The sequence below is a fragment of the Rosa chinensis genome, chromosome 5 (assembly GCF_002994745.2).
Source record: "Rosa chinensis cultivar Old Blush chromosome 5, RchiOBHm-V2, whole genome shotgun sequence".
In the NCBI taxonomy this organism is placed as follows: domain Eukaryota; kingdom Viridiplantae; phylum Streptophyta; class Magnoliopsida; order Rosales; family Rosaceae; genus Rosa; species Rosa chinensis.
In genome coordinates, this window is record NC_037092.1 from 86,279,328 (window position 1) to 86,306,836 (window position 27,509).

The 27,509-nt window shown below is 41.4% G+C and overlaps 1 protein-coding gene, 1 long non-coding RNA gene and 1 pseudogene across 2 annotated transcripts; all 3 read right to left on the minus strand.

Annotated features, from left to right (window-relative positions):
- Positions 1-4,601: 4,601 nt before the first annotated feature.
- Positions 4,602-22,956, minus strand: LOC112164369. The gene is made up of 9 exons (XM_040506045.1): positions 22,741-22,956; positions 22,433-22,653; positions 22,218-22,368; positions 22,014-22,136; positions 21,567-21,611; positions 21,369-21,446; positions 21,067-21,183; positions 19,947-19,951; positions 4,602-4,635 (listed from the first exon to the last, which is right to left on the minus strand). The coding sequence occupies exons 1-9, from the start codon at positions 22,939-22,941 to the stop codon at positions 4,602-4,604; spliced, it is 975 nt and encodes a 324-aa protein (XP_040361979.1). The 5' UTR covers positions 22,942-22,956.
- LOC121048989 lies at positions 7,790-9,225 on the minus strand. Its single transcript, XR_005799085.1, has 4 exons — positions 8,570-9,225; positions 8,377-8,477; positions 7,946-8,144; positions 7,790-7,831 (listed from the first exon to the last, which is right to left on the minus strand). It is a non-coding gene; the product is annotated as an uncharacterized LOC121048989 (long non-coding RNA).
- Positions 17,445-19,732, minus strand: LOC121048930 (annotated as a pseudogene).
- Positions 22,957-27,509: the final 4,553 nt, after the last annotated feature.

The window sequence follows — 27,509 nt, forward strand, 5'->3', positions numbered from 1 at the left end:
GCGAAACTCATCTTAGTACCCAAGTTGGCGGTGAAAGAGATGAGCTCCTCGTTGTTGAATTGTGTGCCGTTGTCGGTGATTATCGTGTGTGGGACACCGTAACGGCAGTAGATGTTCTTCCAGAGGAAGTGAATTACCTTGGCGGTAGTTATTGCTGTTAGTGGTTCCGCCTCTATCCACTTGCTGTCGTAGTCGATAGCCACTATAATGTACTTGAACTGGCCCTTGGCGGTTTGAAATTTTCCCATCAGATCCAGGCCCCAAGTTGAGTGGATCCATGGGGCGACGATGACCGATAGTGGTTCCGCCGGTGCATGCGGGATGTCAGCAAATTGTTGGCACTTGTGGCATGATCTTGCTACCTGGCGGGCATCGTCGCCGAGAGTAGGCCAAAAATAGCCTTGTCGCATTGTGCGATTGGCTAAGGATCTGGCGCCCGAATGGTTTCCGCATTCTCCGCTATGAATTGCTGCCAGAACGACCTTTCCCTCCTCTGGGGTTAGGCAGCGGAGGTTGGGATGGGTGAATCCCTGGCGGTACAGCTTGCCGCTCTGGATGTTGTAGCGGGTTGCCCTCCGCTGGAGTTGTCGCGCCTTAACCTTGTCGTCCGGCAATGTGCCGTTGCGCTTGTATTCAATGACTTCGTCCATCCAGCTGGTATTGACCTCAATGTTGAAGATCTCCGCCAGGGTTTTTGTGATACTTGGCTTGTCAAGACATTCCACTCTTGTGTCCGCTGGACTCTGATGTGGCTGGGCGGTTGCTAGCCTTGCCAGTGAATCAGCCTTGGCGTTCTTTTCCCTGGGGATTTGTGTGATGTTATGAAATTTGAATTTCTTGAGGAGTGTCTTAACGTACCCCAAGTATGCCGCTAACTGTTGGTCCTTGGCCTGGAAGCTGTCATTGACCTGATTAACGACCAACTGGGAATCACTAAAGATGTTGACGCTGTCAGCCCCTGAATCGATGGCGAGGAGTAGGCCGGCAATGAGTGCCTCGTATTCCGCCATGTTGTTGGAGGCTTTGAAGTTGAATTTTAGTGCGTATTCCACATTCAGCCCCCCAGGGCCTGTGAGGATGACTCCTGCGCCGCTGGCCTTGGCGCTGGCGGAGCCGTCCACATGCAGGTTCCAATCTGATTGTAGGGGAGCTGGCTCCTTAGCGGTGACCATTTCCGTCCCGGGCTCATTCTCCGTGCTGGGACTGGGCTGGCGCTCAGTGAGCTCGGCGATGAAGTCCGCTACCGCCTGACCCTTCATGGCGGTTCTTGGCTTGTAGTCTATGTCAAATTCACTGAGCTCGATGGCCCACTTGCTGAGGCGCCCTGAATGTTCAGGGTTCTGCATTACCTGTCTCAGTGGTTGATTGGTCAGCACGTGGATTGTGTGCGCTTGAAAATACTGGCGGAGGCGCCTGGCGGCAACGATGAGCGCAAGAGCTAGCTGTTCTAAGGGTGGATACCTTGTTTCTGCCCCGTTCATGCCCCTGCCGGCGTAGAAAACTGGGAGCTCGTCCTGTCCCTCCCGCCGGACAATGGCGCAACTCACCGCTGATACCGATACTGCTAGGTATATGAACAGTGTCTCTCCTTGCACAGGGATAGAGAGTAGTGGGACTGCCGCCAGGTAATCCTTCAAGCCTTGAAACGCCGCCTGACATTCTGGGTTCCAGTTGATGACTTTCTTGTGAGTTGTTTTGAGGAGTTTGAAAAATGGGGCACACCTGTCAGTGAGCCTGGAGATGAATCGAGAGAGGGCGGTTAACTTGCCTTGGAGGCATTGGACGTGTACCTTATACTCAGGGTCTGCCAGGTCGAGTATGGCCTGCACCTTGTCCGGGTTAGCCTCGATGCCTCGTTCACTGACGATATAACCCAGAAATTTGCTGGCGGTGACGCCAAAGAAGCATTTTTCTGGGTTGAGGCGCATGCCATAGGCCAGGAGGATGGTAACTATGATCTTGAGGTTTGCCACGTGTCCGCTGGCTTTTATACTCTTGACCAACATGTCGTCCACGTAGACCTCGATTATCTTGCCCAAATGTTCAGCGAACATAGCATTCATCAGCCGCTGATAAGTTGCTCCGGCGTTCTTCAGACCGAAAGGCATAACATTGTAGCAATAGAGGCCCTTGTCGGTGGTGAAGGTGGTACACTCCTGATCGCTGGGATGCATCTTGATCTGATTGTAACCGGAGAAAGCGTCCATCATGCTGAGGAGTTCATGCCCGGCGGTTGCGTCAACCAGCTGATCAATGCGTGGGAGAGGGAAACTGTCCTTTGGGCACGCCTTGTTGAGATTTTTGAAGTCGACACACATCCGCCACTTGCCGCTAGGCTTCTTGACCATGACCAGGTTGGAGATCCATTGGGGATAGATTACCTGGCGGATGAATCCAATGCCCTGGAGTTTGGCGACCTCTTCTCCTATGGCGAGGTATTTCTCCTCGTCGAAGGCCCTTCGCCTCTGCTTGATGGGATGGAAGGATGGCTTAATGGTTAGTTTGTGTGTGATGATTTCGGGAGAGATACCTGGCATGTCCGCATATGACCATGCGAAAACGGCGGCGTTGTCCCGCAGGAATTGAGTAAGTTCTGCGGCTATTTCTGGGTCTAGCTGAGCTCCTATGCGGACTGTCCGCTCTGGGTGCTCGTCAGAGATGTTGATGACCTTCAACGATGTTTCAGGATTGACCGGTTCCTTCCTTACGTATTTCTCCTCCTCATCCCTAGGATCCTCGAAGATATCCGGTGGCGGTGCCTGATTTCCTACCGTTAGGACACTATGCCAAAAGTGGTATCAGACGACAGACAGAAACTGTTGTCTGATTTGGAGTGCCACCGTTGTAGAGGTGACCGCTGTCTGATGAAAAATCAGACAACGGTGGAACACAGTTGTCTGAGAAACATACAGACAACGTGTATGTGTTAAACATGTTGTGTGATACTCGGCAGATGGCTTGGCAGGTGGCTCGGCAGATGCCAAGCGCAGCTGCGCGGCAGTTGCGGCGTTGCCTTCAGACAACAGTTCTAGTGTTGAAGCTGTTGTATGTTGAGCTTCTCAGACAACAGACTTTTATTTTGTGTGTTGTCTGACTGATATTCAAACTTCAGTTCTTGGACTATATCTGTTGTCTGATTAACTTTGGGACAACATAATTCAATTTATTCCGTTGTCTGATTAACTTTGCGACAACAGAGTTTAATTGCTTCTGTTGTGTGAGTGTAGATTAGAAGACAGTGATTTGTTAAAAACTGATGTGTGATATGAATGATTGCAGTGTAGTTTGTCCCCATTTTTGGGCATTCAGACAACAGGCAGTTATCATTATATCTGTTCTGTTGTCTGATTATTTGAACATATCCCATTCCTGAATTAAATTGTGCATTTGATCCATTTACATACTAAATATAAACATTGCAAACTATCAAATATAAACATTGCAAACCACTAATCATTGAACCCAACATTTTAAACAAGAAAAGCATTCTAGTGCATGCCCATCTACTTGGGACATCAAAAAGCTGATACATATATATCCACTGTTCCAAAACATGCAACATATGGTGCATGACAATGTACCAGCAGAGAAGCACAAAAAAAGATGCTTTCCTTAACAAAAATGGACCAACAACAAGCGCGCTACTTCATGGCTCATGCACATATGTGTTGACAACAAACTTCCCCCACTCATTTCGCACTTGATCAATATCCGCTTGGGTGTATTCGTTGCTGCCTCTCCTCTCCCACTGAAATTAGTTTATTATATCAAAAGGATTAGTTAATCATTTTGGTGAATGAGGCATGACATGATAACAAAGTTATGAGAAACTGAGTCAAGTGACTATATTTACTTAGCTGCATATGAACCGTTACTGACATTTTACAAGAATGTAGAGAAGTTATGATCCATATCTCTTCACTTCACATAATAAAACACATTCCGATTCCACAATAAACAGGAGGAAACCTGAAAAGAAAGAATAAAGAAGGTTGGATGTAACAATGCTGTTCACGACAGAGCCAACAGCTTTTGTTGCCAGTAAAGTAAAAGTCAGAAAGATAGAAGTGAAACAGGTAGCAACTAACCTTGACTTCCGATTTTTTGACAGTCTTTATCATGAATCTATCATCCTGAGTCAAGTAAAAGAAGCTGCCCCTCTTCCCTGGAGAAGAAAGCTCCCTAAGAGCATCATTCCTGCAAATGGCCAGCATATAATCTGCAGGATCTACTTGGTATAACTCCCCTCAAACGCCTGAAATACCCAAAGAGAATTAGTAACAGAAACTTATGGAAGACTCACAGCAACAGAAGAAACAAACACTTGCAGTATAATTCAGCACTCAATGCTAGTTAAAATGTAGTGTTCTTAGTCAGTATTCGATTAAATTAACCTCTCAGATAAGAGATGATCATCCAACAATAACTAACCGATATCCATCTGAATAAGCTAGAGGCTAAAGAAATCATAGACATCCATGATCATCCAACAATAACCAACCACCAAAACGTTTCAAATGAGCCCGAGAAGGAGAAGAAATCATAGACATCCCTCTCGGCTGCTTTAGTTCAGCAACATATGAAACTAAATAATTGCTGCTCTAAAAAGGGACCAAAACGGAGGCAGCAGAATAACTTCTGGAGCGATTAGCTCCAAAAGCATGTCCAAATTCACTTTCTAGTGACTTCTTCCTCAACTTTGCATATTCCACGGATGGACTCTCACCATGCACACTGGTGAAACCCGTGGAAAAATTGCATAAGAGAAGACAAAGTTAACCAAACAATGCAAAAAAAAAAAAAAAAAGGAGGCTAAGTATTATGGTCTCCACATAAATTTCATGGCATGGAGCTGCACAATTTTGAACTAGTAAGTTAAGAACTATGTGTGCTGTCATGATAATCTAAATCCCTTGTGCATAAATGCATGTTGATTATAAACAATATATAAAAGCCAAACAAAAAGAACACTAATCACAGCCTGTCCCCAAATGTTTTTTTTCTTTTCCAGTAAAGCAAATAAGATATAATAGAGAATGAACCAGACCTTGAGATGGCTAATTTCACTTTAACAACCTGCATTGTTTATGCTTCAGAATAGCTAGTTACAACATCAAGGAGGACGACATCATATTTCACAAAGAGGGTTTTCTAATCAAAGAAAAACCATAGAAAGACTTGAGACTCGGATTTGAAACATATCAAGTACCAATATTAATTAATAGTTTTCTAGAAGAACCAACATCTCCTTAACAAAATATTATTTGCAAACTAAATAAACATCTCCTTAAGTTTGACATTATCAAAATTCACCAACAATTACATGTTTTTGGATCCTGCATACTTCCAACTAGTTTTCAGGTATTATTTGCATTTGATTATTAGGCATGAAGAAGATATGTTGCAGATACTAGACACACATAACCATGAGTATATGAGGACATGACTTTATATACCTTCTCTAATCATATGTAGTTCAATCTGTAAACTATACTGCAATATAATATTGGAGAATTATATGCTTTTATTGGTTTTGTAAACTCCCCAATTCTTCCCATGCACAATTTTAAAATCAGTCATACATTGAATGTCAACCTGCTAAGAGCATCACCTCGAACGACCGTAGCTAATTAACTAAATGTCTAAATCAGTAAACCAGAATTCTAGCAAGCATCTCCAAAACTTTCAAATCACTACAAAGACTTGCTGAATGTTTCCAGTAAGCAAGATTAAAGTGAGGCCAATTCTAAGTTATGCTATGCATCAGAAAAGTATTGTACCCCAACCAAAACTTGGAGATCCATCATATACAATCAAACACAGTAGAATAATTCATAGTGAAAGCCAACAAAAGACTATATGAGAGAAAGAACATTTAGTAGCAAGATTACCTCTTTGTTCATCACCATGACTAAATCATAAGCTGATAAGGAAGACAAACCCCCACAGAGCAAAAATTAAAGATAGAGACACCTTATACAAGCGGCTCCTTCCAGTGGTGACTTTTTCCAAAGCTCTTTGATGCAGAAGAGCTCTACGGGACCTCTGCATTGCACATTAATCCAATCCATGCCACTGCTGACCTCTGGAAAAATAGAGGAATCAGTACCTTGTATGAGAGAAAACACGGACTTGACTTGGCTTCTACTCTCCAAAAGAAAAAGATAACCCAGAGAGCAGCCACTGCAAGCTTAAAATTTTTCAACATTTCAACCAATTCGATGTGAAAGACTAAAACCAAATTAAAGATTTCACCTCTAGTTTGTTTTTCTTCCCAATCACTCATGCATATGGAGGGAAAGAATAAACAAAATAATAATAATAAATAAATAAAACTAAAAATTAGATCCAATCTAACATGAAAATTCATAAACACACAATAAGGAAGCACTGCCAAGTTTCTGAATTACCCAGACCCAGTAAATCATGAATCACAGAGAAAAAGGATAAAGCAAAAACAACCGGTCAATAATATTTGTTTGCAGAATAGAGATACACTCATTGAATAAAAGCTTACTTAATCAACAAAAAGCTCATGTTCTATGAAGCAACCACGCCAAAAAAAAAAATTGCAGAAACCAAAGAGTTACTTGGAGTGACTTCATTTAGCGCAGGGAGAGATAGAAACCGAGGAGGACTAAACTTGCAGACTTTGAAATCAAGTTTCAAAGGAAAAGTTGCAGACTTTGAAATCAAGTTTCATATACAAAGAATTGAATTGATCTTTAGTACAGTTTGTAATACATGATTTCAATATTGTTCCTAGGCATGATAAGCTTACCAAACAAAGCATGTGCAAGGCTATTGTTCTCCATGTATTCATATACCAAAAGTAACTGATTTGCTTCAATACAACATCCATACAATCTCACGACATTTGGATGCTGTAAACCAGAAATCATGCCTATTTCGTTCACAAATTCTCGATTTCCTTGCTTTGATTTTGCAGATAATTGCTTTACTGCAATTATAGTACCATCCAGTAGTATTCCCTGCATCGAATAGTATTAATTTTCAATTATGATAAGATGCCTACCAATAAGGAAAGCAGTTGAATAAACACCAAAATACTAAAAGCAAGAAAGATGGAGTTTTATGGTACCTTGTACACAGATCCAAAACCACCTTCCCCAATTTTGTTTACAGGATCAAAGTTATTAGTGGCAGCTTTTATTTGCTTGAAGGTGAAAAAGCCAGTTTGCAGATCCAGTCCTCTCAGAGCTGTCCATCGAACAAGGTTAGGAACTTAGGATATTGGTAATGTATTGCAAATTCATAAATTTCTTATCACATAGTATCCAACTATTTATTACATGAAATTAAAAAATATATATATAAAGTAAAAAATATATGAACCAATGCACCGCTACTACCGCTATTAATGTAGCATGGTAAATTAGTATCACCTTCTTCTCTTGATGTCTTCTTATCCAGACAGCCTCTCCACCAAAAAATGCTTAAAATCAACAGAATGAGGCACAAAACCGAAGCTCCCACCACAATAAATACCCATGTCTTGCTATCATGAGGAGGCTTGAACTCTGAAAAATTAATGAAAATCAATAAACAGATGATCAACATAGAGTATAAGCTCAGATTATAGGATATGCAGCCATACATTGGGTATAACAGTCGAAAACAGAATTGTCTTGGGATGTTATAAAAAATCAAATTTATATGGAAATTTCTTAAAGATTAAACTTAGTTAGAAAGATGACGAAGAAAACGATAAATTAGTATTAGTATGTTAAAAATATTGCATATAGTCATGTGCTTTGAAGTAAACAGACTCCCATCTTCTTCCACAATTCTGTTTCTAGTATTTTACGATCTATCACAATTTAAGTTTTAGTTGCTTCACTTGCTTGTATGTTTCAAACAAGTCAAAAAAAAAAAAAGAGAGAGAGAGAGAGAAAGAGACAGAGAGTTCAAATGAGGAAAATACCTGATTCTATAGAGAGAGCTGAAATAAGGGGACCATATACTCCTCTGTTTGGGGAAGCTGTTGTCCCTTTCCCAGACCAATGAAATCGGATCTCTAAAGTTTTCTTCTTAACCTCAACTGCTTTAAATTCCCAGATGACTGGCTTATCAACCCCTTGGGCATCCTTTTCAATGTCGAAATCGTTCAACACTAACTTCTCCTGTAACAAATGCAAACAATCAGAGATCGTTGTAGCCTATAGAGTGCATAAACAGTATGAGTGGCTACCTGAATATAAACATCGAATATCCGTCTTCCAAGACTAGAAAAAGATCTATTGCCTCTGATTATAATCTCCGAAAAGTAAAGCTTCAAATTTATAAAACTCAACAAAATCCCCAAAATTTCCCAAATCAGTGACAAACAATGACAAGAATTGAGAAAGAGCGAACCAGAGATAAAGAATGCCTAGAAAGCTCCAGTTACATGGTCATGCAAGCTTCGAACTTTGCCCAGCTGAATGAAGAATAACTTTGTAGATGAAACACAATTCCTTGGAAGAAAAATAAGAAACAAAAGCTCAGATCGGTGATTCAGAACTCACAAATCCTTCAAAGACTTGTATTCCACAGATTAGTGAATTACCTATGACTCAAAAGCTCAAAGTTTCTCCGAAACGGCGGTCTTGAGGAACCGATGCTGTTCACTGTCTTCGAGCACGTACAAGAGCTGGCCTGACTCGAAAAAGATGGAGGACGAGGCGTCGAGTTCTGCTTGGATTCGAAGAACCAAGAGGATGAAGAGGAGGAATAGAGCGAAGAGGAGGCGTAGAACGAAGAGGAGGAACAAGAGCTGGATGGAGGACGAGGTGTCGAGTTCTGCTTGGATTCGAAGAACCAAGAGGATGAAGAGGAGGAATAGAGCGAGGAGGAGGCGTAGAACGAAGAGGAAGAATAGAGGCTGTCGAATAGTTAGGGCCAGTCAATTTTAGTCCAAATTTGTCTAAGTGTGGGAAACAACTTTTCATCCCCGCGTTTTCTTTAAAAAAATTTTAACTTAGCCGCTTTGCGTTTTCGCAAAAATTTAAATCAAACCTTAGACGTTAGGGACATGTTAAATTTGAGTTAAGGGAGCAAGGAGGGAAAATCCCCGCCTATGTGCAATCAAAGTAGCAATTTTGACGTTAGGGACATACATTTCTCATTCAGACAACACAAATAAGCCATTCCGTTGTAGGAGCTTAAATCGTGTACCAACATTTCACTCAAATATTGGCCTTTTTGGGGCTACTCACTCACATTTTGGGGTACATGTGATTTTCTTCCAAACTTGCACAACGGAAACAAAAAAATGCGTTGTATGTTATTTTGCAACTTACTCTCATACAACATATACAACAATACTGTTGTGCAAGGTGAGTCAAAATTTCAACCCAAATTTGAGCAAGGTGAGGGGGAATTTTTTTTTACATTCAGACAACAGACAAATCTTTAAAACTGTTGTACAATAATCTTGGACCCAAAAAAATTGATGTACGACCTCCTTATACAACGCCAATCTCATTAAACCTGTTGTGTGAAGCACTTTCAGTGATCACACAACGGAAATTTTTTTTTCGTTGTCTAAAAAGTGTAGTGTGATGCAGTTTTTGGCATAGTGGGATTTCGTGGCGGCGGGTTGACCGCGCAATGGTGGTAGAGTAGCATTCTCGTGCCAGTTGCTGACTTCCCCTGACACAGCCTGTGCCGTTGGGTGTGGGGAACTTCATGAGAAGCATGTATCCGGCGATGATGCATTTGAGCTTGTTGAGTGCCGGCCGTCCTATGATGGCGTTATACGAACTGAAACAGTCCACAATTATAAATTCGGTATGTACCTCCGCCATACATGGACTGGAGCCGATGGTTAACCGCATGTAGTCAGAGCCCAGCGGCTGAGTGATATCGCCGGAGAAGCTAAGCAACGGCTCATGGTCTTGTAGTAGTTTCTTGTTCCGCTTAAGGCTGTTGTAACAACCGCTGAATATGACATTGACAGCAGATCCGCTATCCACCAAGATTCTTCCTACTGACCATCTGTCGAGAATGGCATCGATCAGGAATGGGTCGTCATGGGGTAGATGCACCCCTCGCTCCTCCTCCTCTGAGAAGGTGATGGGCTCCCAACCAGACTTTGGGAGCTTGGTGGATCTCTCGTAGCGGATGTTACAGACTTCCTTTGGGTGATTGGCGCGTGCGTAACGCTTTCTTGCCCTGTGAGACATGCTGGTGATTGGAGCCCCGCCGTCGATGGTGTTGATGCGGCCCAGTGGCTCAATGTTGGCAATCACAGGTGGCGGTTGGCGCACCTTGAATTGATCCATCTTGCCGTCCCGGTATAGGGTCTCAATGGTTGTTTTGAGAGCGTTGCAACTGTTGGTATTGTGACCGCTGTCCTCGTGGTACTTGCACCACATGCCGGTGTTTCTTGGCTTACCCTTTTTGGGGAATCTCGGCGAGGGTGGCGGTGGTATCTGATCCTTGCATTGATTGTAAATCTCCTCGTACTAGGCTGTGAGGACGGTGAACACTGCATACCGCTGAGAGGATTCCGTCTGCTTGTTGCGATTGTCCCCCTGGGATTGGCGGTTGCCCTTGTAGTGGTTGTCTTTCTGCCTCTTGCTTTGGTAACCGCCCTGCTGCCACTCCCTCTTCTTGTCAGCTGGCGGTGCAGTGGGGGCTTTGCTGGCGGTCTCTTGATGGCTGGAGGAGGGTTGAGATGACTTTGTTGGTGTTGCTGGTGGCGGTGGGGTTTCTCCATATGTGATAAACTCTGCCTGGGCATGAATGACCGCCTCACTCATAAGGTGATCATACGCCGCATTTGGATGATTGTAGTTGAGGTGATATAGGAATGGTCCCTTGAGGAGTCCCTGCTTGAAAGCCGCCGAAGCCATTGTTTTGTCGAGATCGCGGCACTGAGATGCTGCCGCTCGCCATCTTGTGACGAATGCCTTCAATGATTCGTCCCCTCCCTGTCTGACGCCAAACAACTGGCTCGTGTTGTGATGACCGGCGGACAACAAGATGAATCGAGAGAGGAAAGCATGAGATAATGCGTGGAATGAGTCGATGGACCCTGGCGGACACTCGAAAAACCAACTCATTGCCTCACTATCCAGCGTTTCGCTGAACAAGTGGCACAGGGTGGCGTCATCAAATCCCTTGTTGTTGGTGACCTTCTTGAACGTGTCCATGTGGACGAAGGGATCGGTCTTACCGCTGTAATGTGACATTTTTGGGGTCTTTGCAAACGCTGGTCTGACGGCTTGCAAAATTGTGGCGGTGAATGGGCCTGGCCTGGACGCGAAGAGTGGGTTTGGGGCTGGCGCCGGGGTGCCTGCCTCCGCCAGGATTAATCTCCGTTCTAACTGTTGCATCCTCTCCAAAATTTGGGTGGTTGCGTCGCCCGCGGGGCCCGCTCGGGCGTTCCGCGGATCGAACCCCCGACCGGGAATGGGTAGATTACCCTCAGTCCTTGTTCTAGTCCTCGAGTGGTGGGCGCGCAGTGATGACTCCGCCTCCTGCTCCGGCAGGTGTGGGATAGGGGGTGGTCCCATTCCTGCCAGCTCAGGTGGGCTTAGCGGTACCTGCATTTGCACGATGGGTCCTATACCAGCGGTAGGCCGGCTGTGTCTGGTGCTGTGCGACTGCTCACTTCGTGCAGGGTTGGCGTTTGCGCCCAGCGTTCGCCTTAGCTCGTCGAAACGTGTCATCAGCGTGGCCACTTGGTTTTGGGCCTCCGCCTTCTCCTTGCGTTCCTGCTCGCGCTCTCTGTTTGCTTTGTGGAGGTCCGCCAGCGCCAATTCATATAAGGCGGTGAGGTCCTGACCTGGGGGACGGCTGCTGCTTGGATTTGTTTCACCGCCTGGGTTGACCGGGGTGTTGAATAGTGCACGGTTGATGCTTACCGCTGGGCGGGCGGGTTGGGGAACGGCGGACTGGTCTGCCTGCTCCCCGACATTTCCCCCGCTACCGTTAGTCATGGTAACTGTGATGGGATGACCTTCTGTTCAAGGATTCCCACAGACGGCGCCAATGTTAATGTCTAAAAGTCTAGCGGTAGCTGGACCTTAGCTAACGCTGATCCGGCAGGCGGATCGATACCTTTGTTGTGAATGGTTCCCGTTACCTGCCAAATAAAATATAATGGGCGTCAGAGGGAGACCGCGCCGGGCGGTCTTCAACTCTCCGATGCCTAAGTTAGTCAATGTATTTATGTTGACAAAGTAACAGTAGGTAAGTATTGAATGCGTAATAAATGAGGAGAGAGGAGAGGACCTTTTATAGGTGAGGAAGAGGATGATCTTCTCCTTGTTTTCGATGTGGGACTGATGGTGCTTCAGTTCCCAGTTTCAGTAGCTTCTGATGCCATCTTGACACGGCGCGTGGCGGCGCGTCGGCGGTGCTTTGGGGTTGATCCGGGGCTCAGGCGGTAACCCGGCTAACAGTCTTTTCGTCAGTCACTCATATGGTGGGCGTTGGTACCCCCGGCGGTACCATGAGCGTGGCTCATTATAGCTAATTATGCTTGCAAATGGACATGCATGTACAGTTACATTGTGTAAAGTTTCCAGAACAAGTTTGATGTCATCCACAAGATTACCTTCAGCCAAAGCTTCATGTTGGGGATTAGAAATGTCGTGCTTTGCTTGTAGGCAGTCCATCTCAACAATAACGTTACTGGCATATAAAGTATGGAGTAGCTGCACACCCTATTTGATGGCTTGCAACTCCACCTATTTTGGAGACTACATATTAGAGACTGGGACAGCAAATGCAGCTCGGAATTGTCCGCTGTTGTAATACCTCAAAAATTCATTATTAATTTCTTGGAATTTCTTGGAATTAATAAGGTGTTCGTTAGTAGGATTTCGAGGTTCGAGGGTTGAGCGAAAGTGTTTTACACGAATAATTACTCGAAATGTTTTATTTTCGAGGAGTCAAAGGGTTGACGTATTATTCGTTGAGTTTCTCCGAAAACTGCCTTCATGAGAGTCGTAGAGCGCGTCGATACGAGTTCGTGGATATACGGAATGCATGAATCGGAGATCGTATGAGAAAATTATGGTCAATAGAAGTTTATGGTATTTTTGGAAATTTCTATAAATAAGATTTTCTGTTTTGGGAAAATCAGATTTGTATTTTTGGAAACTTTCTAAAATCGGAAACCCAAAAACGCTCCGTTCTCTCGACCCGACCAGGACCTGGTATTCCCACCCCGCCGGAACTCGCTGCTCCGGCAACCACAAGTCACGACACCGACCCAGATATGTTCCTCTCCTCTGTCCGGTCCTCCCTACGGTGGTGGCTTGCATCGATTCTCACCTAAGGCAGCGGATCGAAGGGGCGAAGTCGAGCGACGTTGGACTTGATCGGTTCTCCGATCTTTGGCGATGGCTAGGCTTGAATCCGATCTCATTTTGCTCATGGAAGCATCCTCGTTCGATCCTTAATTGGTGGTGGGTTTGTTTGATTTTCAGTGTGGAGCTGCAACACACGGTGAACAATGTATTTCGGCTTGCGGCGGTGATTTAGGCCAAATTGGCTCAAGTCCCAGGTATTAAAGTTTATCCTCATTGTGTAAACTCCATTTTGGACAGTTGGATCAAGCTGGTTTGAGTTTGGCAAGGCGGCGCGTCTGGCCATGTCTGGGACATTTTCTCACTTCAAAATCATATACTCGTCGATACGGGAATTTTGATATATGATTTGTAGCATTTGGAAATCGTTTGAGCATGTTAGGATTTTTAACGGTTTCGATTATCTCTGTTTTCGACCCGTGAGGATCCAATTGTTGGATCGACTTATAGTTTGAACATATCGATCCTAGAAGTATTCAGGAGACTTTGGGTGGTCTCGGATGAAGTTTCGCCTCGATTGGTGTTATTTTCAGTGTTTTAGTTCAAACGAGGGTTCAAACTTTAATCGCTTTGTGATTCTTGTACTAAGTTGAGACCTGTTTTACTAGGTGATTGACGGAGAGTGTTCTGTAATTTATCTCGGCTGAGAAGACGCAGGGGAATTTAAAGGTGAGTAAATATCACGGGGTTGATTTATGAACGGAGTTACTTTAGTATTCGAAATTATTTATTAGGACTAATATCAGTTTACTCTCCTGAGGTTAGGGGTCGTCATCATGTTAGTCCCTCTAGTTTCAATTTAATCAGTAACACCCTTGTACTCTCCAAATTCATCAGCCGTGTCCAATTTTTGGACCTCCGTCCAAATTGGCCGTTAAATCTGTTATGTGGGCCCCACTTAGGGGGTAAAATGGTAATTTTGAACTCCAAATTAAAAAAAAAAATTCTGTTTTTTTTTCCTTTTTTTATATATATTTTTTTATTATAAATTTTGTCTTCAACCTATATACCACAAGTTATATTAGGTTTATAAAAACAAAAAAAATACTCTAGGTGTTTCTTCGTTTTTTTTTCTCCTGTTTCTTCTTCTTTTTTTTTAATATTTTTAATATTTTTTATTTTTATAAATTTTTTCTTCAACCTATGCACCACAAATTATAATAGGTTTATAAAAAAAAAAAAAAATACTCTAGGTGGTTAAAAAGTCGCTCGCTGGTCTACGATATTTGTGATATATCTCCGATAAAGCGAAAATTTTTAGGATATATCTGTAAAATATATCTATAAAATATAATAGGTTTATAAAGTGAAGAATAATATGTTATATCCCCAATAAAGTGAAGAAATATCTGTAAAATATGATTAAAAAAATAAATACATATATTTCTTCACTTTATTGGGGATATATCCTAAAATTCTTCGCTTTATCGGAGATATACCACAAATATCGTAGACCAGCGAGCGAAGAATTTTAGGATATATCCCCAATAAAGTGAAGAAATATCTGTAAAATATACAAATATTTCTTCACTTTATTGGGGATATATCCTAAAATTCTTCACTTTATAAACCTATTATATTTTACAGATATATCCTAAAATTCTTCGCTTTATCGGAGATATATCTCAAATATCGTAGACCAGCGAGCGACTTTTTAACCACCTAGAGTATTTTTTTTGTTTTTATAAACCTATTATAACTTGTGGTGTATAGGTTGAAGACAAAATTATAAAAAAAATAAAAATAAAAAAATTTGGAGCTCAAAATTACCATTTTGCCCCCTAAAAGGGGCCCACATAACAGATTTAACGTCCAATTTGGACGGAGGTCCAAAAGTTGGACACGGCTGATGAATTTGGAGAGTACAAGGGTGTTACTGATTAAATTGAAACTAGAGGGACTAACATGATGACGACCCCCCTAACCTTAAGGGGGTAAACTAAAATTAGTCCTATTTATTAAATTGTGAAATCGTTTTTGGAAATAAATATTTATTTTAAATTATATGAACTTGATCGTCAACGGTTCATAGGTAAGTAAAATGAAGTTTTATTATAAAAAATGATTTTTCACGTGTTTTGTATTTGTGAAATATAGTTGATATTAGTAGTATTCCTGAGCGGGTGACTGCATGTGTGTGTCTGTGTGTGTGTGTGTGTGTCTGTGTGTGTATACGTGGAATATATATATTGGTGCAGTTGTGTAATGAGGTGGAATTAACATGTTTTGTGAGTTTGATGTTGCTATTATTGTGATTTAATTTTCTATGGAAATGAATGAATTTTGGTTATTTTGAATGGAAACAATTATATTATTGACGTTTCGTATTTGAGAGTTTTACTTGTCAATTTGTGCTGGTGGTTTTAGGGGTGAAAACAATATTTTGAAATTGATTTCTATATTTTTTTTGATATGGGAGTTGAGCTTTGAAAACAATATTTGTTGCAGTCAATTATATTGTTTTTGAAAGTGTTGAGGTTGTCTAACATTTTGAGTCTTGAGTGACTTTTTAAATGTTTTAGTCTCTGTATCGAGGGTCTTTGTACTGAGGGTCATAGTAGTGATCGAGGGTGGGTTATCAAAACCATGCCCTTGGCCGGGGTATAGTTACAATTCAATTAAAGCTCTAGTCTATCTGCCATTGTATGTCATGGGGGGTAACAAGTAGGTTACTTGCAAATCATGAGTACGTGTTTTTAAAAGAGAGTTTGGGGTGTATTATTTCTTTTAATTGTCCGAGGAGGGACTTGGTTTCATATTTAAATTATGTGTTATAGTTAAATGATTTTGTAACTTTAGTGATGTATGTTATCCTTAAGAGGTAAGGATGTCGAGTTTGAAAATGAATTATTTTATGTGATCGTTTTAGTTGAGTTCAAGGGGTGATTTCTTGGCTTCAGTATGAGTCTTTTGATTTTCTTATTTATTTTCCTTTTTCATTTCTATTGTTTGAATTTAATGTAATCTCCTGAACTAAACTATATACATGGATTACTATGATTTCTATTGTTTGATTTTAATGTAATCTCTTGAACTAAACTATATGTAGGAGTTGCTATGATTTGAATTGTGTGATTTTAGGTGATCTCATGAACTAATTTTCTATGTAGGGATTACTAATTTTTACCTTGTGTGATTTTAAGTTCAGTTGTGTTTTGTGGAGTTAAATGTCGTTGCTTTAATTTACCTCATGACACTACTACAAAAAGGTCATCAGACGACGGTGGATTTCTGTTGTCTGATGACCAAGCTGACCGTGGTCTAAGTGAGTGTTGTGTGATTGGAAAATCAGACAACGGTGATTTCACCGTTGTGTGATAATAGTTTGCTCAACAGAAATACCTATTTCCGTTGTGTGAGTTCTGCGCAGCATGTGCCTGGCATGGCATGTACGGCGATGCCTCGGCACATTCAGACAACAGAAGATGAAATTTTGCCGTTGTCTGAAATTCATAACACACAACAGGTATGGCTTATTCTTTGTTGTCTGAGATTCATAACACACAACGGATATAACTCATTCTTTGTTGTCTGAGATTCATAACACACAACGGATATAACTCATTATTTGTTGTCTGAGACTACTAACAGACAACAGATATTATTTGTTGTCTGAGGTAAGTAACACACAACTGAAGTAAAATGATCTCCCTTGTCTGTTGATTACTCAGACAACAGTGATCATTTTATTTCTGTTGTGTGTTATGAATCTCACACAACAGAATTTTGTTTTCTTTTGTTGTTGGTTGTTAGTTCACACAACAACTATATTTGGTTATCCGTTGTGTGAATACTGTAATCAATTGGGTACCAACTAGTGACTGTTGTAGGAGGAGCCTCAATTTTAAACTCTTTTACATTCATACAACACATTGTTTTGTATTGTGTTGTATGACTAACCCTTGAACAACAAGAAGAATATCGATATAAATGTTTGTCCAGAATAATGCTCAATATATTACCATATAAACAATACTCTAATCCATATATATCATTCAAGTACCATTATTCAAGCACCGATACATTCAAGTAACAAGATAATGCACCAAACAAGAGCATTCTTAGCTAGCTACACATGAATAAAAAAACATTCCTATTCTTGATGGCTCTTAACCTTCAGCTGCCATTCGCTTCTACAAAACCTCGAATGTCTCACTCATCATCTCCTGCTAACCCCATTGCGCATGGCTGCACAAGTGCTAAAAGTCTTGCCAGCAGCTGCCAATCCTCCTAGTGCAAACCAGGTACCATATGTGAAGCAAACTCCCCAATCTCCATACCTGTTCAAATGTTTATAAGAGTTTACTTATTATTCAAGTTCTCCATTTTTTTTCCTGTACTAGGTGAAGCCAAAGAAGGATGCACAATTTGCTAAATCAGAAAATGGCCACATCCTAAATAGGAAGAAAGTTGTGCATGGAATCCTCAATGAAAAGTAATCCCACATGTTAAGTGTATTACCTTGCCATTTTATTTTCTTTATCTGTTCATTTTATTTCATGTGTTCCCTGCCCCTGCTTGGAACTTGAGGGCTTTCAGAATTTAGGAATTAAAAAGAGACTTAAGGCAATCCCAGGCACCTCTTTTCTATGAGGTAGAGGCTAGGATTTTCACTCCTTTTTAATAGGAAAATCATATGAAAACAGGAAGTACTATCAAAATGTGCCAGCAGTCCACAGAATATGAAAACTCTACTTCTCTTTACAATTAACAGGATACAAAAAACATGATGATCAACAAACACCATCAACCAAAAAGTACACAAAACAAGACCACCAAACTGCAAACAATCATAGACCTAAGAAAATCCAATAGACAAGGGGACAAATTAAAACTGAATCAAAACTCAGACTGTTAAGGAACAACTTGAAGGGGGCAAAAAAAAAAAGCCTCACTTATATATCAACTGCCACTGCTGACAATGTAGGATATTCTGGTTAGAAATTGAACGTACTCTCTTTGAAAGAAATAGGTAGCTAATCGAGCCATCTAAAGTTCATGAGACATTCAAATATTCTCATAAAAATGCTCAGCTAAATGACAACATTTACTAGTACTGAGTCATTATTGTACCTGGAATAACTTGCACTTGAATTCCTTGCTGTTGCAAAAAATCCGTCTCCTCTCCACCCCTTCTAAACAACAAACAATAAATGTTACCAATTCCACATGTAAGGAATCACCATAACTTTTTGAAGATAAAATCTAAGAACTCACCAATGGATCCCCTCCTTTTAGTCTGACAACAGTAGCTCCAGCTTCAGCAAAACTCAGTAGCAATTCATGTATCTCCTCCTGAAATGCGAGGATCAAATTACTTACCGGTTCCACAAAATCCCAATCTATTAAACTTTACAATCATTATCACAAAATAAAATGTTTTAATTCGAATCCCAAAGCAATTCATAAAACTTTACAATCATTACCACAAACCGGAATGCCCAATTCACCCAGTTACACAAATATTAAAATTTACAGTTGGGGAAAGCACCCAATTAGAAATCAAAGCAAAATTTGGTCTTGGCTAAATATAAGAGATGGTAATAAAGATTAGAGCTTCACCTGGGTTCTGCTATGGTACCCAGCAGTCTTGCCCACATAGACAGGTCGAGCATCAGAGGCAACAAAATCCAACACATCATTGGACACCAACCTATCATACAGCCTTCAATGTCAGGAGTTCAAGGTCCCCAGGCCCAGGCCCACTAAGAAGACATTTCCAGGCCCACACGTGCCTCCACCACACCCTTCTTCCCTCTCTCTCCTCTCTCAACACCTGAAGCAGCTTTCTCAGCTCTGGTAGCTGCAAGGCAATGTCATTTTGCCTTGTGAAATCAGAATCAGCATCACAATTAGGAAGGAGAGAGCATAGAGTAGTTTCCTCCAATTGGTTATTGTATAGCCGCTGGTCTCTCTGGTACCTCTCAATAGAATGCTTCTCTGTAAAAGGAGAAGTACAAGAAGGGGAGTTGAAGTGTAGAGAGCAAAGGGGTTGAGGGTTTAAGGAATTGGGTTTTCCGAAATGGGTGGAAGAAAGAGATTGAAGCCTACTGACAAGAGCAATGATTTAGACTGGAATGGAAGACAGTTAGTGAATGGAGGACAGTTAGTGTTTGTGTTTATCTGTAGAAGCAAGAGAAAAGGTCTATACTCATAATCTCAGTAACGTAAACCAATAAGAACCACCAACAACCAAATTGATAAGCTAAACTATGTCGAGAAACCAAAGCATTACTTGCAGGTCAATTTAGTAATGGGAACCATATTGTGATGCCTTTAAAAAATATGAAAGCAGTCTGATAGAAATTATTTTCCAGGTTAATTCTTATGCAGCTAATCCTAAAATTGTTATAGTCTAATATGCCCTAATGATGTCCAGAATCCCTATACCTCTTTATCAACGCCATATTTAACATCTGAAAATCGTAGAAGATATGATTTTTAGAAAAAATGAAAATATATGTTCCTGCAGAATTCCAACAACTCTCTTTGGTACTCCAGCAAGCGCAAGAAAAAATTTGCAATTGTTTTTTTCTACGCATCAACTATGAAGTTGAAAATGAACTGGGAAACTAAAATCTAACTGAACGTGAAACAATGAACTTTTGAGAATCTATGAACATCACCTACTTTGCCTAACCGTCTTTCCAAAACTATGAAATCTTAAGTTGATTACAGATTTACAGGAACTCATAATCGAAGGGTTTGAACTCTGTTCAGCCAAAAAAAGACAAAGAGAATAGTCCTATTTTAAACAACCATCTCTACACCAAATGGCTAACTGAATGCATCAACTAAACAGAACTAAAGTGCGAGAGAGAGAGAGAGAGAGAGGCATTGTAATATTAATTACCGGGAAACTATTCCACTGTAAATGCTTGTACCACCAGTGCCTGCAAGTCAAGAATATATATCCAATGAAAATCAAACTCAAGTGATGTTAAAAAAGACCTAATCGTTTGTCCAATATACGATTTAATCAACACAAACTGACCGATTTAGTTTAATCAATCAATTTCAGTAACCCATAGAAAGAAAATTCAAACAAATTATAGATCGAGAAGAGCAAAAATTACTCACTGACCATTAGTTTGAACTACTTGTAGTTCTAGCCACACCTATGCATCTGCAAGATTGCTGAGATTTTTCTTTCATGCACATTGACCATCATATATCAAATGTCAAATGAAATCAGGTGCTCTACGTACCTTTTCTGTGGTGAAAAATTGGGAGGTCTTTTCAATTTTTGTGCTGTTGTACGAAATCTTTGATTAGTTAATTTGAAACAGGAATTTGAATTGTCACACACAGAGCAAAGAAAGAAAAGTATGAAACTTTATCACTCACTCAACAACAGGAAGACACACAAACATGGTACCACAAAAAGCATCATAAGTTGATGACAAAGTCTTGTGCAAAGAGTAGTTTGGTTACTGAAGAATGTAGTAAGAAAACACTTTCAACAAAAACAAGTAGCATTCTACCTAAATATTTCAGCTTCCTAATCCTCGCAAAGATATTGAAACAATGCCTTAAACTCTATAATGTATGTTGAGTCAAAAATGCAAAGTAAAGCTTTCAGCAGAAGCAATTATAGACTAAAGCTTTCACATTTGCATCAGCATAAAACCTACACGTAGCAGGTATAGGTGTGTATCTCATACCTGATCGAGTCCCTTGATTCAAAGGGGAGGGCCGGACTGCGTAAACAATATCTGCCAGTGTAATTAATAGTGCATACCCAACTAGTGAGCTGCGTAAAGACAAGCTTGCAAACATCACGAATCGCAGTCAGCATTGCTAGATGTGCGCCAACATGAATCTGGTTTGTTGCATTCTCGTACAAACCCTTGAAAACCTGTATGAAGATTAGTAAAGAAAATTTATAATCAATGGACGTTATTTAAAGCAGTTGCTCAAAACACAACAGGCAGTTGCTCAAAACACAACAGAGAAACTCCATAAACAATCAAGCTAACTCACAATTATCTTTATAGGCGAACACATGAAAAAAAAAAGCTTCTTCGAAAGAGTAGCACTGACCTTTTGAGCCACAGCCAAGGCGGCCTCATCTCGACTAACACATCTGAGTATAATATCAGGCACTTCACCAATGACTCCCTAGATTGACATTTATGTTAGTGGACATGTAGATACGAATGTATAAATGCAAGTGAGTACAAAATGGAGAACTCTCCAAGTAAATGGGAGCCTATATATGGGAACAAAGAAATACAGTACCTGGATTTCTGATTCTCTAGCATCGTTAGTCACCAGAGCTTCCAACTGAAACCATTACAGAACATGGGTCAGGCTAAGATTGCATCATTACATACTAAAATAAAAAGGCAAAATGGAAATATTTATACGTGAACTGAGTATCCTTTGCAAATCCCATATAATGTATTGATGGTTGCTATGTGTCATTATGCAAATTCAAATCCACGTTTACTGAAGTGTTTGGCTGTGCAATGCCTTTGTCCCCTTCTCCAATCCCCCCTCTCAAAATAGAAGAGGATAAAGAGTGCCAACCCAATTTGGGTAATGTTACATACATGAAAATGAATGATATGCCAGACAGGGACCAAACACAACACTTCTGGAACCTTTATAAATAGACCAAGAACCCATCCCCAATACAAATAGGACTAGACAAACATCAGATAAGTAAAAGCTAAAAAGGTTGACCTTCTGTGCAACAATCTGGTATTTTTCCAATGCAGCCCCTGTGGTGAGGGAAGGTTCTGAGAGACTTCCAAGACGTTCAGTTACAGCAGGTGAAGGTGGTGGCTGTGAGGACACTCCAGATTCCTGGAAACAAAATAAAAATTTGGGCAACAGAGAAAACATGAAACTTAACCACCCTACAATCATGAAAGAAGTTTCGTCAACCTTTACAGCATCAGATGACTCTACAGAGTGCAGCTCAGGGGCAGAAGCAGCAGAAGGAAATGAGGCAACAACAGAATCATTTTCAGAACTATGCTGGGAAACACCATCAGCCGCCCCAACATGAATAGATGAAGCACTCTTACACATAATACTGTAATGTCAAACATTTAAGCAATTAATACTTCATCATGCAGTACAGAACTATAAACACCAACCTAAGATGGAGGGCAGAATTGGATTCCATCGCTTCATCTAATGGACGAGAAACAGCTTCAAATTTGCTTCCAGGTCCTGGTGAGTAGTCCGTGTTAAGTTGTCCGGATGCTGAACCATATGTGCTAGTGAGACCAGTACTACCAGATGAAGCTGTGGTAGCAACTGGCAGAACGTGCGAACTTTGAATAGATTGGTTTTGCCAGGGAAGCCGAACAAAATCCTACATCATTTAGATGGTGTAAGAAGAAAAGAACCACAAGGCATTCTTCAAAGGAGAAGATCTCCCAAGTAAAAGGTAGCATCTTACCTCATAAACTCGTTGCTGAGAAAGGGACAAATGACCAGGTTTAGGGCGGAGAGCTTCTGGCACAACACCCATAGAACCTTGTGGATACATGTTTGCATCAAAATAGGTTGCACCAACACCTTCTCTCTTTCTTCTTACTGAAAGCTGCGGACCTATTTCCCCGTCAATTGTTGCTACCGCCTGAAACCAATAAAACACCATTAAACGACAAAATAATTGAAGAGAGATGTCATCTAAATACAAGAATGATTTAATCTACTAAAATTAGACCTGATTTAATTTTCAAGGCTCCAAGAATTCAGAAGAAAAAAATTCTCATATGAAATTTAACAACTGAGATCAATTGAACTGTTGAACAATTATGAAGACTGGATGTAAATTAGCCAAACCAAACGCCCCCCCCCCCCCCGGGCTGGATCTTCCTTGCCCAAAGTCTCTCTCTATTGTATGGTTCAAGCAATACGAGTTAAAAAAAAAAAACAGAAATTATCCACATTCATGGATCTATCATGATTATACAGGTGCCATTGCTTGAGGGAAGAAAAAAGAACAAAAGGAAAAAATAAAAAACAAGAAGAAAAAAAGCAACTTGAATTCAGTAGATAGAAAAAAAATACAGTACCTGGATTTCTGATTCTCTAGCATCGTTAGTCACCAGAGCTTCCAACTGAAACCATTACAGAACATGGGTCAGGCTAAGATCGCATCATTACATACTAAAATAAAAAGGCAAAATGGAAACAGCGACTAAGGGCTTAATTCTTCCTCCTCCTCTCTCTTCCCCATGATAGTCCACCAAAGAAAACCAAATAGATTCTTATACTTTTTATCTTTACCTGGTTAGTGCCGAATAGCAGAGACCTAACCCAGCACCTGTGGATGCCACAACAATTATTGACGTGAATATTGGCAGAGGAGGCTAGGTTATGGGCCACGAAGCCGGAAAATCCTAGGGAGATGCGGATCGCCATAAGAGCAAATTGAAATAGGAAGGTGAAGATTTTGGTATAGTGCAGTCTCGAAGACGAAGAAAAACGACCTAGAAAAGGGTAACAACAGCCAGGGAATGCCATTTTGTAGCAAAAGACGGCGAAATGGAGATGGTAGAGTAGAATTGAAGGTTGATATTCAAATCGGAGAAGCAATTGGATGAGATGAAGATTAGGGGATTTGAAATTTGAGGGTTTTGGATGAGAGGATTAAGGGAAAGCTCTGAGCTTTTGGCTCAGACTGAGAGAGGGTTTGAGAGAGAGGACTGAATGTGGAGAGAGCATCGACAGGTTAGAGAGGACTGCTGGGTTTTGTTTTGTTTTGCTTTTTTCTTCCGAACACGATGTGGCAATTAAACCTAGCAAAATGTTCTCAAAGTTACTCCCACAACAGAAACTGAAACAAACAGTCGTCTGAGTGTACTACATAAAATCAAAATACCAAAACATGGAGGGAAACATACCGCCTACAGCATTTTCACTCAAAATATTGCCGCCTATGTTCCCACTTCACACAACAGAAATGTATAACTTCAGTTGTCCAATTTCTACAACTTGCACTTTGTTTACCTAGTGAAACACATTCAAGCAAGCTTCCTCAAAATTTGGCTTCTAGTTTTCAATCACACAACGGAAATCTCAGGCACAGTTGTACCAAGTACCCCAAATTTCAGATTTCAAGCGGCAACCAAGAATCAAGAGTGGAGGGAAATCTGCCGCTAAATTTTTCATGACTCAGACGACGGATAATACTTAATTCCGTTGTGTGATGTAGTTCTGATAAAAAAGTTATCACTTTGTTGGCATTCACACAACAGAATTCAACCAACACCGTTGTATGATTAAACTGACTTCAACACACAACAGATGATTTGTGTTCCGTTGTGTGATTAGTTTTGTGTGATTAACTTTTTGTACTAGTGTGAGTGGAGAAATTATATGCATGCGTTGTTTAAGTCATTTTGTTTGTTGTTGCAACCCGGTGCACTATTCCATGGTGAAGGGTTTTTCCTATAGGTCAGGGTAATAGGGTTGAGGCCGCAGCTTCTTGTCGCAGTAGTATTAGGTTTAGAACCTATTTTGTTTATTTTATTTACTGCTATTTGTAGTATGCTCCTGGTGAGCGTTTACATTCACTTTGATGCTTTCGAGTTTATGTAAACATGTGGTGATGTAATATGTGACTCTAGAGAACGAGTCGGTATTGACATTTGTGGGCACGGTTGTTTTATTGCTTAGATTAAATTGAAAAAAATTGCTATGTTTTTCTGGGCATTTGATTGAGTTATCGTGTTTCAAATTTTGAATTTCTTCATCCAAAATTCGGGGCATTACACCTGTCATCTCTCAGTATACCACCTACTCCACCATTGCAGCTGTTAGGTAGAAAACTGCCATCAGCATTAAGTTTCCAACATCCCTGCTCGGCCGGCTTCCAAACTGCTCGATTTCTTTGCTTGGGACACGGGTCAATATTCCATGCTCGGTGGAACTCCTCCAACCAAGCCATAGAGCTAGTCAGAATTTGTTCTGCAGTTTGTCTTTTGTTCTGCCGTAGATTAGTGTTTCTATTCTTCTACAAAGCCCGCAACACCATTAGCATTTGCTCAAAGATTTCATTGCTCATGTGTAGTGCTCTTTCTAACATCCATTCTTTGAAATTGAGGTTAGGCAACAAACTATTGCGAAGATTAAAGATTGGTGAAGATAGTATAGAGGAAGCTAAAGGGCACTTATAAAGTGTTTCTGGTGACTTCTCTGGGTACGTTAGGCAGAATGCTATACCTCCTAGCGGGTACCAAGATAACTCCAAGACCCTGTCAAAGTGAACGCACAACGTTAGAGGTATAAACTGTACGGACGGTTTGTGCCTCTCCGATGCCGAAGTCAGGTTCGATTGCTAATTTGACAGAGTAACAATAATGAAGAAGAAGTTATTACCTTTATGAAGGTGGTTGAGTTTGGCTTATATACTGGAGCATGGGAAAGAGGTTTCCCATCTCTTCAATGTGGGACGCAGGTCCGCAGGTTGCAGGCTAACACAGGCTTCTGGTGTGTACCTTGACTAGCCATATTGGGAAGAGTAGAGACCCGTATTGCCCCAGGTGCCGACCATAATGAACGTTGTCCAGCTGGGTGCCAGCTTCGACCCATGGTCTGGCATGTAGGTGGTCCTGCGGGGTCTTGGTGGCAGTATCAAACCTTTTGACAGTCAAGTATTCGCTAGTATGTACAAGTCCCCCAAGTTCCCGTTCAAGATGTTTCTTGAGTGGGGACTTGATAAGTTCTAGCACGAGGTTTAGTAGATACCGTTCCCATATGGAGTCCCCCAAGTTCCCGATGAAGGAATATCTTGATCGGGTGTAAATTATGTGGCCACTGTAGGTAGCTAAGCTATAGTGATGTACCCGTTACGTGATGAGGGCTTGAGCCTATTGTACCCAATGGGGTTGGACGAGGGCATGAGCCTCCGAAACTCGATAGGGTTGGATGAGGGCTTGAGCCTCTGGGACCCGATGTGGTTGGACGAGGGCTTGAGCCTCTGGTACCCGATGGGGCTGAAAGAGTACATGAGCCTCTTGTACTTGATGGGGTTAGACGAGGACTTGAGCCTCTGGTACCTGATGGGGTTGGAAGAGTACTTGAGCCTCTTATACCCGATGGGGTGGGACGAGGGCTTGAGCCTCCAAACCTGAAGGGGTTGGATGAGGGCTTGAGCCTTTGGTGCCCAATGGGGTAGATTTGGGCTTGAGCCTCTCGTACCTGATTAGATCAATGATGGCTTGAGCCTCTAGTAACCGTTGGCTCTACACTTGTGTTTGTGGTGTGCTTGGGAGCCATGTGTCACGTGGGTTCCCGAGTAAGTAATAAATGCACGTCTTTTCAGGTTCTGACTGTTGCGTGCATTGGTAGTGGAAAGGGTGCGTGGGACACGTGTCTTAATCTGACGGTTGGAGGCGTTTCCGTTCTGACGGTTCTGATACGTCCCCCCTTGAATTTAAGAGGGAAAAGGAACAGTTTGCTATATTCTTTGTTTTGACTCTGCCTCAGTTGTTGTTGCCTTATTTTCTCTGCAAACCCGAGATTTGTGTCTAACAAGTGTCGTCGCTGGAGTTTGGGAGCTTGGCATATGCGAAAGGAGGCGTAACCATCAAAGCACACTTTGTTAGGTATGTGTCTTTCCCTTTTCTCCTCATTTGGAACTTTGTGAATGGTAGTTTCAGGGTTTTTGGTGTTGGGTTGATTTGTGTTTGCGTCTGTTGTGTAATTACGTATTGCTTGCATTATGCGATGGCTTGATTTGGTACTCAAAGTGAAAAGGATAGTCTAAGAAATTGGGAAGTGATTTGTACAAGGCGGTTAGGTTTGTGTTTGATTTATGGGTTTGAAAGGGTTTTAAATTGAAGTGCGGAGTGATTTGGACTTTAATGAAGCCCTAGATCGAAAAACGTAGGCTGATTCCTTTTGCCCTTTGTTTCTGATTCTAGATACCGGTGCATAACTCAATGGGATAGTGTTTGTAGGCTAGTATGGAATCAGGAACAAACACTGAGGCTGGGGGTGCGGGGTCTTCTCATCAAGTCGCTGCAAGGCTGGCTGAATTAGATATTGATCGGTATTTGGAAAGGACTATTCCATAAGGGAGTTCTAGGGCTGAGGATACCGCCTCCTCTGTTGGGGCGATGGCTAGTACTGAGGATGGTGGTGGTTCTGATAGTGGAGAGAGGACCACAAGGAAAGAGAAAGTTACGGTTGCCATACTTGAACGCGTGCCTAAAC